The sequence below is a fragment of the Gossypium raimondii genome, chromosome 6 (assembly GCF_025698545.1).
Source record: "Gossypium raimondii isolate GPD5lz chromosome 6, ASM2569854v1, whole genome shotgun sequence".
NCBI classification, from domain to species: Eukaryota; Viridiplantae; Streptophyta; class Magnoliopsida; order Malvales; family Malvaceae; genus Gossypium; species Gossypium raimondii.
The window spans coordinates 28589797-28604252 of record NC_068570.1 but is presented as its reverse complement, the minus strand read 5'-3'; the positions used below and the strand labels follow the sequence as shown (position 1 = coordinate 28604252).

The following is a 14456-nucleotide window of genomic DNA, read 5'->3' as shown; positions in this document are numbered from 1 at the left end:
TTTGAAATTAACTAACCTCGGCTTTCGAATGTTGATCTAACAACAACTGGATATTTTTGAGTTGCTTCGGTAGTCCCACATAACTCGACCCATGGTTTCACCTACACAAACAATATGTTAATTCAAACATATAATAAATAAACAGAATTTACTATGGTAATTATATTATTATCAAATGAATTATACCTTGTCACCAGTGGGAATGTATAAGGGGCGTCCACTCGGGGACATAAAAATGGTAGCCACCACCACGCCCACGACTGCAGCAGGAGCAAACAACCATCAATTGACATCTAATCCAAGTTCGTCACTCGAAACAACTCCCGGTACAACATGGTCAACACGACTGATCCCCAACTCAGTTGACCACATTCTTTGAAGTCAACCAGATGTAGTAGCCACTTTATATGTACCAAATTTCGAGATTTATTGGGCATTAAAATGCCCCCGATTATCCTTGGGATGAATGCTCGGACGTATTGTTCTTTTTTGAGGGCAATCGCGTGATCATCAAGTTTATTGAAATTATCTTTCAACCATTTCATCTTTATCTGGCTATCTTGAAACTTGTTTAGCACCTTCCCTAAAAATGCATCACAAAGGTCCCCCTTATCGGAATAACCACTGCCCCCGTAATGACTGGCCCATCCATCGCTAAACTGAGTTGTAAAGCTATGTCCTTGAGCGTGATTGTACACTCACTGCATGAAAGATGGAATGTGAGTGTTTCAAGTCTTCATCTTTCCACCAACGCACTGATAAGCGTGTGATCTAATTTACAACCCCTGAGCATATGAGACGTATGTAAGAATCCCACATCTTGCAAATGATCATGAATTGCATTAGGTGCGCTCTTTGATAAATTGTGTATGAACCCCTTCAAATCCCGATCATCCACCTATTTATATCAAAAAAATAATTTAAAAAATTTAAAATTAACTTAATTAAAATTAATAAAAATAAAATTTTTTCCTTACCATTGCCAATTGTGCAGTGGAAATGTGCTTGTCGTCGAAATGAATAAAAGAACTTGCCATTTGTGAAAATTAATCAAAATGAATAATTTATGAAATAATAAAGTAAAACTAGAATATTTTTATACAAATTTATTGGAAAATTTTGAACTTATCTTGAGAGAATAGAGAGAATGGAGAGAATTGAATTTGAGTGAAAAGGGTGGAAAATGGTCTCGATATGTATAGAAAAAAGTTACTGTTGGACCATTTATAATTTTACCGTTGGTCTAATTTAAAATTTGACTGTTGTGAATTTACAGTTGGAAGAAAGCACGTCCACCTGCCAACTAAGAGAAAAACGCATCTAGCTGGGCGTGTTTTCCTGCCAACTGTGTAGAAAGCGCGTCCAACAAGGCATGTTTTCACTCACTCTCTCTCTCTCCAAAACTGGCCTAAAAGAACAACCTATTCGACCAAATATTTTTTTATCTTTGACATATTTCGCTCATATAGTTAGGGGTGTTCAAACAGTTAACCGAACCAAACTAGTAATAACAGAATTAATTGAACTTTTTAATCCTTTAACCAAATCGAAATGTTTTAAAAAAATTAACCAAACCCAAATATTTTAGTTAATTTGGATGGTTAACGAATTAATTGAAAATTATATTTTTATTAAAATAAATATAAAACATACAAAAAATAAATTAATAATTATCATTTAATCAAATTATCCGAATTAACCAAATTAAAACTACGTATATATTTATATTATTAAGTGCTAAGTTCGAATTAAATCAATTCGGTGTAGTAATTCGATTTTAAAGAAATTTTTACACCCTTGTAATGGACGGAAGGGAAACTCAGTTTTTGAGTATGTCTAATTTTGTGAATTGAAAAAAGAGTAGTTTGAAAAAAAGGAAAAGCAAAATCCCCAAACTTATATTAGCGGAAGAGATTGTTTCTGTCATTCAGATTTGAATAGGAAAAAGAATAAAAACAACAGAAAATCTTCATTTCTTTCCTTGCACTGAGAAAATAATAAATCCTTGGAGAAAACCCAATTGAGCGCTGGAACCATCGAATTCGAAATACACTTGTACCTGTTCTTTTTTATCTCTTCATATAATTGGACTGAAATAAGCAGAAGAAAAAAGCGACGCGGAGTAACAAGAAGATGAAGCTTCAGCTTTGCTTCACCTTCTCCTCCTATTGATTTTCGCCCCCCTTTTCATGGCCTCATCTCAACATCGCTGCGTTTTTGGTCTCTCCCTCTCTCTGATTTTCTTCTGATTTCTTAGATTGTTTTCTCTTTAATTGCCGAGGAAAATTTGTTTCCATTTATTAATTGTTAGCATCTTTTGTCTTCTTTTTGCTTAATGGATTAATGAAGTTCCTGAATTTTGCCATTTCTTTTGTGTCATTTTTGGTGTCAGTGGGGAATATACCATATGATGCTACTGAAGAACAGCTTATAGAAATCTGCAGGGAGGTTGGCCCTGTTGTTTCCTTCAGGTTTGCGTTTTTGTTTTACAAAATTCCAACATTTAATTTAATTCTTGGGGTTTTGAAAGTTCAGTTTGCTTAAATTGATTGCAGTATCTTGTAATGTTTTTAACTATGCCAGAAAAGAATATGTACTGGATTCAATTTGTTTTCAAGCAAACTGTGTTGCATAATTGATTTCGCTGCTTTAGTTGCATTTTTGACACTGATGGTTGGGAAAAGTATAATGGTTATGGAATTATGACGATATGATTGTAGAAAATTTAAAACTTTTTAATCTTGACACTTAGGATAGGATTTATATTGTCAGGGAACCCGGAGTAACGCTAACACAGCCATTCAGTAAACGTGCTGATGTAGATAGATGTTCACCACTCGCTTGTAAAAATAATTTGGGTGCATGAACTAGGAAATATCTCCGTTTCTTTTATTAACTTGTGATGAGAAGGCATTTTGGAAGTTCTAAAGTTGAAACTAAGAATTTTGACCGGAATCATCCTTGGATCTACATGCTTCTTAACATTTGCATTAATTGCTGGTCCAGATTAAATGTTAAGGTTAGAAAAGTTACCTTTATGATTATTGATGGTTCGAAACACATAGGTCCACTGAAAGTGGCTGGGCATATGATACCTTAGTATTTATACCTTTGACCAATATAAAGTTTAAGGGCATGAAAGTTCAGAAGTTAGAGCACAAATCAATTTGATTGTTTTTAATTTGCATTTTTGTCCTCAGTTAACTACATATTTATGTGCTTTGTTTTTCTATGGTTGAAGTTCCAGCTACGCTTTGTTTTTCTAAGATTTTCTTTATTAGCGTCTTTCATTTTTTAATTTCCCTCCATTTCAGACTGGTGATTGATAGAGAAACTGGCAAACCAAAAGGCTACGGGTTCTGTGAATACAAGGATGAGGAGACAGCTTTAAGTGCTCGACGGAATCTTCAAGGTTATGAGATCAATGGCCGGCAATTACGAGTTGATTTTGCTGAAAATGACAAAGGCTCTGATCGAAATCGGGAACAGGTGAACTATCCCTGGAACCTCTATTATTCTCTGTATCTTTTGTTTTTTTGGAAAGAATCATGAATTTGTCTCCGTTGTAGGTTCGTTTGTTGCACTTCCATTGTTCTAAATGTGATCAGATGAACATTGGTTTATGATGGCATTAGGACAGTATAGATAGCTTTTTAATATTTTTTATTTTGATTGATGTGATTTATTTCATTGTTGATCTGATTTAATTTAAGCCTAGAACTGCCCAATTTACCTTCTCCCTAATCAACTTGTGTTTGTGTTTTATCCAGACTCCAGAATTTCAGTTATCATGGATTTATGCTAAACCCTAATCAACTTGTGTTTGCGATTTTTTATGCTAAACCCTAGCTTCTGCTTTATGAACATTACAGTAATCTGTTGAAAGATAAAAAAGTATATATGCTCTTGCTGTAAATTATTCAATACTGTTCATTTTTAAATTACAAGGTTTTGGATTTTTAAATTCCTGTAAGATTTTTATTTTACTAGGGAATATTCCAATTCTTAAACATGCTATTAACAATTGCACTCATAAGAAAAAGAAAAACTGCTTCAAACTTGGTATGCCCACATCATTGTCCCTTCTCAGGAGAAAGTGATAGAAAGGACAACTGAAATTGATGTAATTCTCCAACACCAACATCCCTTTTGAAAGAAAGAGAGAATAATCATCATCTCTAGGGGGCCTTTTATTTTTAACTCTTATGCAGGGTAAGAGGAAAATGAAAATTGTGATAAAGTTATTTTTGTCTATGTTACTTGGACACTGGTTTGAGTGTGAAATATGGATATGTACCCAACACGGGTATGTTCAATCGTTTTCAAAATTTTTGTATGTACTTAGATGGACTTTAGAAGGCTAGACATGGGGTGTTGAACATAGGTACTTCAGTATATAGTAGAAATTCTATCACATGAAAGTATGCATAATACAATTAAAATGTAAATATTATACTAAAATAAAAGTTCTATTTAGTGGTAAAGATAATGTTTTAGTAATGTAAATAGCACGGGCTCAAATTCAACCACATGCAATTTTTTATTTGTTTTTTACGAGACTAACATCCCTCAAATAGTATAAGTTATTTTAATTATGAAAAGGCATTCACAAAATTCCCCAAACCGAGTTGGTGCCTGGTTAACTTGTGACACCAACTCAGCCAGGGGCTTAAATAATAGTGTATATATATATAATATTAGACCAGTGAAAATGTTTGCTAATATGACTGCTGGCCAGTGAAATTTTATCATTTGGCTTGAACCATTATATTGGAGGATAAGCCTGCTGCATACTTCATGCTTGTAAAAAATCTGTGTTCTGTAACCTTGGTGATTCTTGAGGCTTATTTCATTGCAATAAAAGCAAATAAGTGAATTTTGTTTTATAGCAGGGTCGTGGTGGACCTGGAATAGCAGCAAATATTGGTTAGTATTTATGTTTCATTGGGCCATACCTCCCCCCCCCCCCCCTTCCCTTTTTATTTTTCTTCCCTTAACTGAGACTTATAGATCCTCAAAAATAAGTTGGTGGTCCAGCAATCCTGGGTGAATCTGTCCAGCACCAGCCTATTGGTCTCCATTTGTCTATTACTGCTGCAGCTCTCATGGCTGGTGCTCTTGGTGGTGCGCAGGCTGGTCTGCAGCCTAATCAAAATGTTTTGCCAAACCAGTCTGCACCAGCCAGTGACCCCTTAACACTCCATCTTGCGAAAATGTCCAGGAGCCAGCTGAATGAAATTATGTCCGAGTTGAAGGTATGCTTTGACCAATATATACTGTTTACAAAGATCCATTTTGTTAATAATTTAATGGTATTTTATGTCTTTTCTTGACAGAAAATGGCTACACGAAATAAGGAACTAGCCCGTGAGCTGTTGCTTTCAAAACCCCAGTTGCTGAAAGCTATTTTTCAGGTTTGCTTCATTGTTGGAATTTATAAACAAAAAAAAAAAAAAATGCGAAGAGATAGTCTTTGTTCTAGTTAGAAGTTCCATCTCATAATTTTCAACCTTTGTCCACTTTCTTTAAAAGCTCTAAATTCCAAAAAGAAATGAATTTATTGCTCAAAAATCAAGCCTTCTTAATTACAATCGATAAACCCTTTAATTTCTTTTAGGTTTTTATCTTAATTCTCCTCCACTAAATCTTATATCCCAGTCACAACTGGATTGAGGTCCTTTCTAACCCGACATGGAACTGACAATTTCCGTATAACAAGATGCCTCCCTAGTTCTTTTATCATGACAACAATCATCTGATTTGTCTTCCTTGTCAAGTGGAGAAAGTACTTGTTCTTTCTTATGTTTATTTTCAAAGCTTAAAAATACTATGAACAGAATAATGCTTCTTTCGTTCTTTATCTGGACTTCGCTATTTTTATGTGGGAAAAAGATGATTTATCTTTGTAAGTGTATGCAATAATGTGTTTGCAATGGTAGTTTCTTTTCTTCCTCAGCATACAACTAGGTTTCAGACATGTATATTCTTGCATGCAACTACTGTGCAATTTTAGTTTCTTTTGCAGACTGTAACTTGTCTGCATTTGGTTGAATTATTAAATGTAAAGGTTAGAAAATTGAAGTAGTTTTCTTAATAAAATTATGATTTAATATATAAAAAATTGAATAATATTAATTTAGCCCCATAGTCTTTGATTTGTGCCCTTTGTTTTAGACTCAGTTTGTAGCAGAATTAATTGAGACATTATTAACTTTTTTAACAACAAAAGGCATTTGTTAGAAAGTCAATCAAAATAAAAAGGTATTATTTGTCTTTACCAAGTTTTACACCCTTAACTTTAAGACACTTTTATCTGTAAGGAAAAATATAGATCTGGTCTTACATCTTTCACTTTGCTTTTCAGGCACAAATAATGCTAGGAATGGTCACCACAGAAGTGGTTCGTTTCATTGTCTCAAAAAAGTTTTGTTAGCTTGTTCATATAAAGTTCATATAATGTATAATATATATATTGTTGTATTTACAGTTGCAGATGCCAAACATTCAACTGCCTCCTGGTCAACTAGCAGAGATTTCTATACAAGATTGTCAGCATAGTAAGCAGCCAATAGCACAAACTCTACATCAGAAAGCTCAGACTGGCTTGATCCCTAAAGTACTAGAAGGTCAAATGTCTGCTATGCCTCTTAATTCTTTAGCTCACTACCAATTTTCTGCAACTGTGCAATCAACTTTACATCCTCGAACGCAGCTTCCACAATATTCCTGCAATCATGTTCTACCACCAGCTGCTTCACAGTCTTTTGTTCCCCAACTTCCTTCCCAAAACCCCCTTGTCAGACCACAAATTCGGGTGACAAAATCCTCATCTTTGAACCAGCATCTGCAGACATCATTGCCACACTCGGGACAGCTTGCAACTGCTAATTTAAGTCGCAACAATCTAATGGTATCGCCAAATGCGGTCATGCAGTTAACTCCTTTGCCTACTCCCTTACCAGATTCTGGATTTCAGGTACAAATATCTTTTACCAACTTAAATAGTTTATGTTAATTACATGTTTGCATCTTAGATTGTGTTCTCCTTTGTTACTTTAAATCTAGGCTATGTTCTTTTGAGAAAAATCTTCAAATCATTGGATTTGAAATTCTAAGAATTTGCAGCACTGTAAATATTATGATCTCTCTTTTCTTCTTTTAGAGTAGCTTAACAAGAAGAATTAGTTATTTCGATTGTTTTAAAATTCAAATAGTTAATAAGAAGAATTAGTTCTCTTTTTAGGGTAGCATGTTTTTGAGTAGTTAACTAGAAGAATTAGTTATTTCCATTGTTTTAAAATTCAAATAGTTAATAAGATTCTCACTCTCAGTGTAGTATAACAATGGTTGGCTGCTTTTAGTATCCTAGAATGGTGCATTAACTTTTTTTTTAATTACAGCCTGGTCCATCAATAACACCAGTCTTTGCAGAGAAGTCAAGTGCGGTTCACTGTCCTTCAGAAGCAATAAATAGGCCATCAAAAATGGTAAAATTAGATGATGGAAGAAGCAGCTCTTCCTCAACAGGGGCTTTGAATATATCCAATGCAAGTGGTTCCCGAATATCACAAACATTTGGCGTTGATTCAACACTTTTCAATAAAATAACTAGATCAGAAGAGGTGCAATATGCTGAGAAGCCGGTTTCTCAGGTATAATCAGTGATAGCAGAAGTTACAACAATGCATACTGTATTGTGAGTTCCTTTTTTATTTGTTATTGCTTAAACCTAAAATGGCAGGTCATTCTTGAGGGTTAAGTGGAAGGGTTGGTATCGGTTTCATGCAAAAGAAACATAGTTTCTCAAATTATAACTTCTCCTTGATTTAGTTTGTTATTGGGGCTAGATGCATGCATTGCAGTCCTGATGTCTATTTAATCATTTGCTGAACTGCAAACATGAGGCGAATAAAAATTAACCATCCCAAACGTATTGATTAAGTGAATTTAATCAAGTTAATGATATGCATAAAAATGGTTAAGGTTGTAATTTAAATGTGGTCCTATGTTAAACTATTTCCTCTGATCTCATTGTTCGAAAGACTTAAATCTGTGCTGTTTTAATTATGCCTAAATAGATGGAAAGTGAGGTTTATACAAGTTCAAACTTGTTATCAAATGTATGGTTTTTGTAGTACTTTCAATTTCAGACCATCAGGTCCGATGTGTTTTGTCTGGTTAACCAACTTTAATATTATTATCTATCTCAGTTTCTTGTAACTGTAAATCTCTTGACTTTTAGAGAGATGTAGAAGTAGGTTAAGAAAAATAGTTTATCAATGCTTGTGTCATATCATCTTTCACTGTTGACTAAATAAGATATGACAGAGTCTATATATGTTGCCACAAATGGATTCTAAGGTTACAGTTTGATCCTTCAAGGACTTTATAAATGCTTGCTGTCTACTGCAATAGGAACTTTCTATGTTCATGCCATATATTCACTAGGACCTGTTAACATCTCTAATGACCAAATTGTCAAGGACAAGCACTAGTCACCACAACTGTTTTGTGGTACGGAAGTAATGCTATGCATATCTGTATCTGAAAAACATGGCATACTTTTAATAAAATTTGCACGATTTTGTGCAAATCATAGTTCAATATGATTGATTTGATAATAAATCACATAATTCATGTTGAACTAACCAATGCTATTGTAGTATGGCGTGATCTCACATCCTGTTGTTGCTCTTTGTCAGCCACAACTCGCACCTGATATGGAGTCTGTTTTACTACAGCAAGTGCTAAGCCTAACACCGGAGCAGTTGAGTTCATTGCCACCTGAACAACGCCAACAAGTCATTCAACTTCAACAGGCATTGCGACAAGATCAGATGCAGGCATCATAGCTAGCAGACTTCCAATGCAAGGTGTTGTCTTCCATCATCTTTTAACTTACTGGAAGGAGTAGCACTCTGCTGTCTATTCATTGTTTTCTGAATGCGTGTAAAATTATTTTATTAAAATTATTTTATTTTTGCAGAAGAATACAGTTCTAGATTTGTTAATCAAATAAGCATAGACCATGAATGTAACATTTATAAGCTTGTTACGAGAATATAGGAATAGGAGAAAAAAGAACCAAAAGAATTTTGTATTATGTTCTCGTTGTTTGTTTTTGGATTGCCGTTTGGCTTTACCTTTTGCCTAACTTGGGACCTGTGGACTTAGGTAGTTAGCTGTGTATCAACTAAAAATTTTCGGAATTTTAGTTCAATTTTGGTTTATTCTGTATGCATGTTTGATTCTCCCGGGTTCAAATATGTGTCTGGAATGCTATTTGGCTTTTAGCTATTGCCCGACTTTTAGTTAATTACACCATGAATTCCTAAAACTTTTTATTTAAATTAGTCTTCGCTTTAATGTTCGAAATACCTGATATTAGGTTTCTATGTTTGCAACAAATATAATCGATTTCAATTAGTAGGGTTTAGCAACTAATCATGACCTTGGAAGAGTCAAATTTAATTTTCAACATAGCCTTTCGATATTGTATAATTTGATATTTTCTAGGCAAGTTTAAAAGTGTGGCATGATGTCTATTTTCGTTTATCCATGTTAGTCTCGTATTACTCCGGATTAATTGCTTTGGTCAAGGATTTGTGGTTAATACTAATCAAGAGCATATTGGATAAATATCATCATATCACTTGGGGGTGATGGATTTTCCTTAACCACTAATAGGTGTCTATTTGTGATATATTTTGAGTCCTTTTACTCGTGTTTTAGTGTTATTTTAGTATTTAGTACTTAGGTTGTAACGTAATAAATATAGTTGTTTGATTTTTTTTTTTAACAGTATAGAAGAAAATCAATTAAGCTCCTACGTTTGATGTGGCACAATGGTTGGTTAAAATTTTTTATTTCACAGGAAATTCCACGTGGAATTTTATTACAGTTGTTAAAAAAATTAAATCATGTTATATTTCAAACAAAGAAACCCTTCAACCGCATTGGGTAAAATCAGATTGAACCGACAAAATCTAAAAGTTGCGACACATTTCTATCAAAGAAATCGTACAGACTTATTGTATTCAAACCCCGATACGAATCGAACCTAGAACATAACCCATTCTATGAATCGAAACCTAATCAGAAAACCCATCTTTTGATTCGAAACCCAAAAATCCTAATCCCAAAATCAAGTTGTTCCTTCCAAAACCTAGAACGATAACTGATTGTTTGAATCTAACCCTAATTTCTGAAACCCAAACAGCTAACTCCTTATTGAAATCAAAACCCTAATTCTCTAAACCCCCAAACCCCTTTCATATTTTGAAGAAGTCGCAGGGTCGAAGCAAAATCGAATTGGTAGTGTTTGCTGTGGTGAAGTGGCTATGATAGCAACAAGATAAGCCTTTTTAAACAACTTAAAAGATTGAGATGCCTTCTGTTGTGTCTGTTTTCAACAGACTTATGGTCCCAGCTTCTGCAAGTGGCTATACGCGGACCGTATCTTTATGTTAAAGCTTAGTTTGTTTAGTATATTCCAAAAGAACCAGTAGATTCTCTTCTTTAGATATATGGGAAATAATATTAAAATAATCATTTTATATTATTTGAAACCGCCATAGTTTGTCTTTTGTGTGTAATTTTTATTATTTGATTTGAGATGTGTTAAATCTGAGAATATTGATATACTATAATATAATAATGAAGTATATATTTTATCATGTTTGTTGCAGAATGACGGGGGATGCAGGAAAAATATATGTATTAAGATATATGTATTAAGATATTTCTTTTGTGGGAACTTTGGTATAAATCCTAAATGGGATTATGTAGGAGGGACCGTAGAGAAATTCCAAGTTGACCTTGATTTGTTATGCTATTGGGGCATAATAAATAATGTAGAAGACTTGGGTTATGGGGGTAAATTTTGTATTTACTATGAGGTACCAAATGTAGTCTTTAATGGAAATACCTTAGTCCTAGTTCATGTTGGCAACAGTGAGGCAAATGTCAAACATTTTAGAACATAGATTTGATGTAAATCTTTGTGGCAGATAGTATTGATGATGTTGATGGAGAAGTACCTGCAGGAATTAATAGAGATGTTTGTGGGGGTAGTGGGAATATTGATAAGGGAATTAATACAGAGGTTGGTGGGGGTAATAGATTTAATAAAGTTTAGGGACAGGTGGCGGTGAGGGAATAATGATGAGGTGGGTCAAGGAATTAATATTGATGTGGGTTAGGGAAGGGTAGCTGTTGGCATTGTTGAAGATGCAGGTGAAGAGGTGTGGGAAGACTGTTGAAAATCAGGTATTGATTTTGAAGCTAAGGGTGAAGAAACAGGTGCCGGTAATGATGATAATGTTGAAGGGGATGGGGTTGTGGGAGATGATTTTTTAGGGAAAGATACTGAAAATGTTCATGAGGGCGAGGTTGATGGGCATGAAAGTGAGTACATGGACTCATCAGATCCAAGAGAAGAGGGGGACAATGAGAAGGGTGATGATTAACTGAGGACACCATACGATGGGTAGAACTCTATAGGACATATGTATGACTCTAAATGTGTAATCCCTATATGGGAAATAAGGCTTAGGTTCCTAGATATATTTAAGGATGCTGTCAAGAAATATGCCTTTGCTAAGGGAGTGTAGTTAAGGTTCACAAAGAATGAACCAGGAAGAACAAGGGTATGTTGTAACCAAGGGTGCCCTTGGAAGTTTTATGCTAGTTATGTCAGTAGGCATAATTGTGATATTGTCAAAACATACACTCCTGTTCGTAAGTGTTATAAGATAAGTAAAAACACTTTGTTGTCTTTAGATTAGTAAATACTAAATAATATTTACGGATTCACTCGTCGAATTTGTGGTCTTGAAATCACTGTTTTCTACACTACATAAAATGGGTTAATACAACTCTCTCCCCTTAAGAAATTTCGTTATCGAAATTTTTACCTAAGAGTAAGTTTGGATATTATGATTTCATCAATTTTTTAGATTCCCAAGTAACTTCTTTGATACCGTGTCAATGCCACAGTATTTTTACTAATGGTATTCGTATATTTCTCAGTTCTTTAACTTCCTGAGTCAGAATTTTAATCAATTTTTCACGCATGGTCTGTAATACAGTTTTTAAGTCTTGAACGTGTAACAGCCCGTTTTCAGTCAAATCGGAACAGTGGTTTTGTGATCACAAATTTAAGGTCGAAAAATTTATTTTATATTATTTTATTGCCTACAGCATGATAGTAATACCGTAGAAAATTTTCGTTAAGAAATTTTACCGTTTACATGCTCAATTTGATGAAAAAGACTAAATCACGTAAAGTGTAAAAGTTGAGTTCTAGTAGCTAAATGTATTAAATAGTTATAGAACCTTAAAGTTTAAGTCCTTATATGATAATTAGACCATAAATAGAGATAGTGGATGCACACGACTTGGTATAAGTGTAATTAGAAATGTTTTTAAAGGTTAATTAAGTAATTTGTAAAATAAAGATAAAACTAATAAAATAAAATAAGCCATCATATTTATTCTCATCTCTTACAACTGAAATTAAGAAAGTATGGAAGCCATGGAAGCTTGAAGTTTTAGAAAAAAAATTTACCTTGCATTGGTATGAATTTTTGTCTTATTTTAATTATTTCTATATTTTCGGGATCGTTGTAGCTTAATCTAGCTAGCCCGGTGACTAATTTGTGAAACTGTTAATCTATCAGGGTTTTAACATTAACGAATATACATGAGTTTTGATGTTTGATGATAGAAAATGAATATTGGTTGTTAAATAAACAACTTTTGTTAAGAGATTTTTGATTGAATTGTCAATTAAGGACTAAATTGAAAAATAGAAATTTTACATGGTTACTTTATGAAATAAATGAAATATAGGGCTTACTAGGGACCTAATTGATATTTGACAATAGTGGGTTGTGGTGGAATTTCATAAAATTTCATTTTTATGAGCTAGGGACTAAATTGCAAAGGAATTAATAATATATGGGTAAAATGATAATTTTCTAAAATATGTTTTTGGGCTAAATTGAATGAATTATATATTAAATTGAGTTAAATTTATCCGTATAGATCAATACAAACCTTGTACGACTTTAGATCAGGGCAAAGAGAAAGTCTCGGATTAATCGGCTCTATATCTACGTACACTCGTCGAGGTAAGTTCATGTAATTAAATCGTGTTTATATGTTTAAATTGAATTATACATGTGTTATGAAATGTCATATATATACCGATTGCATATCTAACGACATACAATGATTACCGAGCCCCATTTGAACTTTAAGAATTTGTAGGATACAAATGACATGTAATTAGAGTTTACATGATTTGAGTTTACATGATTTGAGTATTGGTCCTAAGCGTCCTATCGATGACTGAGGTCCTGCATGTGTTGCGGATACTCTATAGCAAACTCAACTTCCTACTTAGGCAGTAAACCCGACAATTTTACAGGAAATAGATCCGTGAATTCGCACACTATCCGTACTCGATCAACTTTCGTTTCAGATACTCTAGAGTCTAGAATATAAGCTAAAAATGCATTACAACCTTTTCAGATCAATTTCTGTGCAGACACTGCTAAAATCATACTTGATGCAAAATCAGGTTTATCAGATTTAATAGAAATCAATTCACCATTCTGACATCTTAAATTAATTCATTTCTGTCTGCAATTCACTACAGCATTGTGTATCGTCAGCCAATCCGTTCTCAAAATAAAGTTAAACTCATTAAAAGGCAATAACATCAAATCAAAGAGAAAGTTGTAGTCCTAAATTTTCAATGGTCATTGTTTGCAAACTAGATCAACTATGACACTTTGACCTAATAAGTTCGTTACTTTAACGACACAATCAGTTGACTTAACTGGTAAAGTCTTTTTCGTTATTAATGTAGTGCGTACATATGCATAGGTAGACCCAGGGTTAATTAATACATACACAATAACATCAAAGATAGAAAAAGTACAAGCAATAACATCAAAAGCCAAGGCCTCCTTGCGTGCACGAATTGCATAAGCTTTGGCAAGAGCTCGAGCTTCAAATCGAACTAGTGTATCTTTGGTTCTGATTGTACTAACTTTTGTTGATCCACTATTTCCTGGTTTTCTGTATTTCATAGGAGTAACAACAGGCTTTACATTCTGGTCTTCATTCAAATCAGCTTGATTCGGGCAGTCTTTCATATATTGATCAAGAGATCCACAAACAAAATAGGACCCGCCTTTCAATCTACATAACCTAGAATGATTCCGGCCTCAATGGTTGCATTCAAGTCTAATAATATTCCGAACATTACCTACACTAGCTACTGAAGTTGTCAGTGGTATCATATTAATCTATTTTGATCTATCTTTTCCAGAAAACCTTGATGGTGTTGAAAAATGACTACCAGATTCTTTCATTTTCTCCAACGGGGAAGTAGAAAATGCTCTGGATGTATTTTTCTTATTAAAGTCATGAGTTTTCTTTTCATT

General features: G+C 33.8%; 1 protein-coding gene across 4 annotated transcripts; it reads left to right on the top strand.

Moving 5' to 3' along the window:
• The first annotated feature begins 1824 nt into the window (after positions 1-1824).
• LOC105773619 (cleavage stimulating factor 64) lies at positions 1825-9241 on the top strand. 4 transcript variants are annotated; one of them, XM_012595649.2, is made up of 10 exons: positions 1825-2220; positions 2393-2471; positions 3315-3489; positions 4893-4926; positions 5026-5255; positions 5337-5414; positions 6365-6400; positions 6488-6976; positions 7401-7652; positions 8703-9241. In XM_012595649.2, the coding sequence occupies exons 1-10, from the start codon at positions 2190-2192 to the stop codon at positions 8850-8852; spliced, it is 1554 nt and encodes a 517-aa protein (XP_012451103.1). In that variant the 5' UTR covers positions 1825-2189; the 3' UTR covers positions 8853-9241. The 4 variants fall into 4 exon arrangements, with proteins under 4 accessions (XP_012451103.1, XP_012451104.1, XP_012451102.1 ...); XM_012595650.2 differs by having other exon boundaries at positions 4890-4926; positions 5038-5255; XM_012595648.2 differs by having other exon boundaries at positions 4890-4926.
• Positions 9242-14456: the final 5215 nt, after the last annotated feature.

Coding starts and splice junctions, on each gene's coding strand:
- LOC105773619 (XM_012595648.2), top strand. CDS start 2,190: ATGGCCTCATCTCAACATCGCTGCGTTTTTG. Junction 5,256..5,336: donor AAATTATGTCCGAGTTGAAG/GTATGCTTTGAC, acceptor TTTTCTTGACAG/AAAATGGCTACACGAAATAA. Junction 6,401..6,487: donor GAATGGTCACCACAGAAGTG/GTTCGTTTCATT, acceptor TTGTATTTACAG/TTGCAGATGCCAAACATTCA.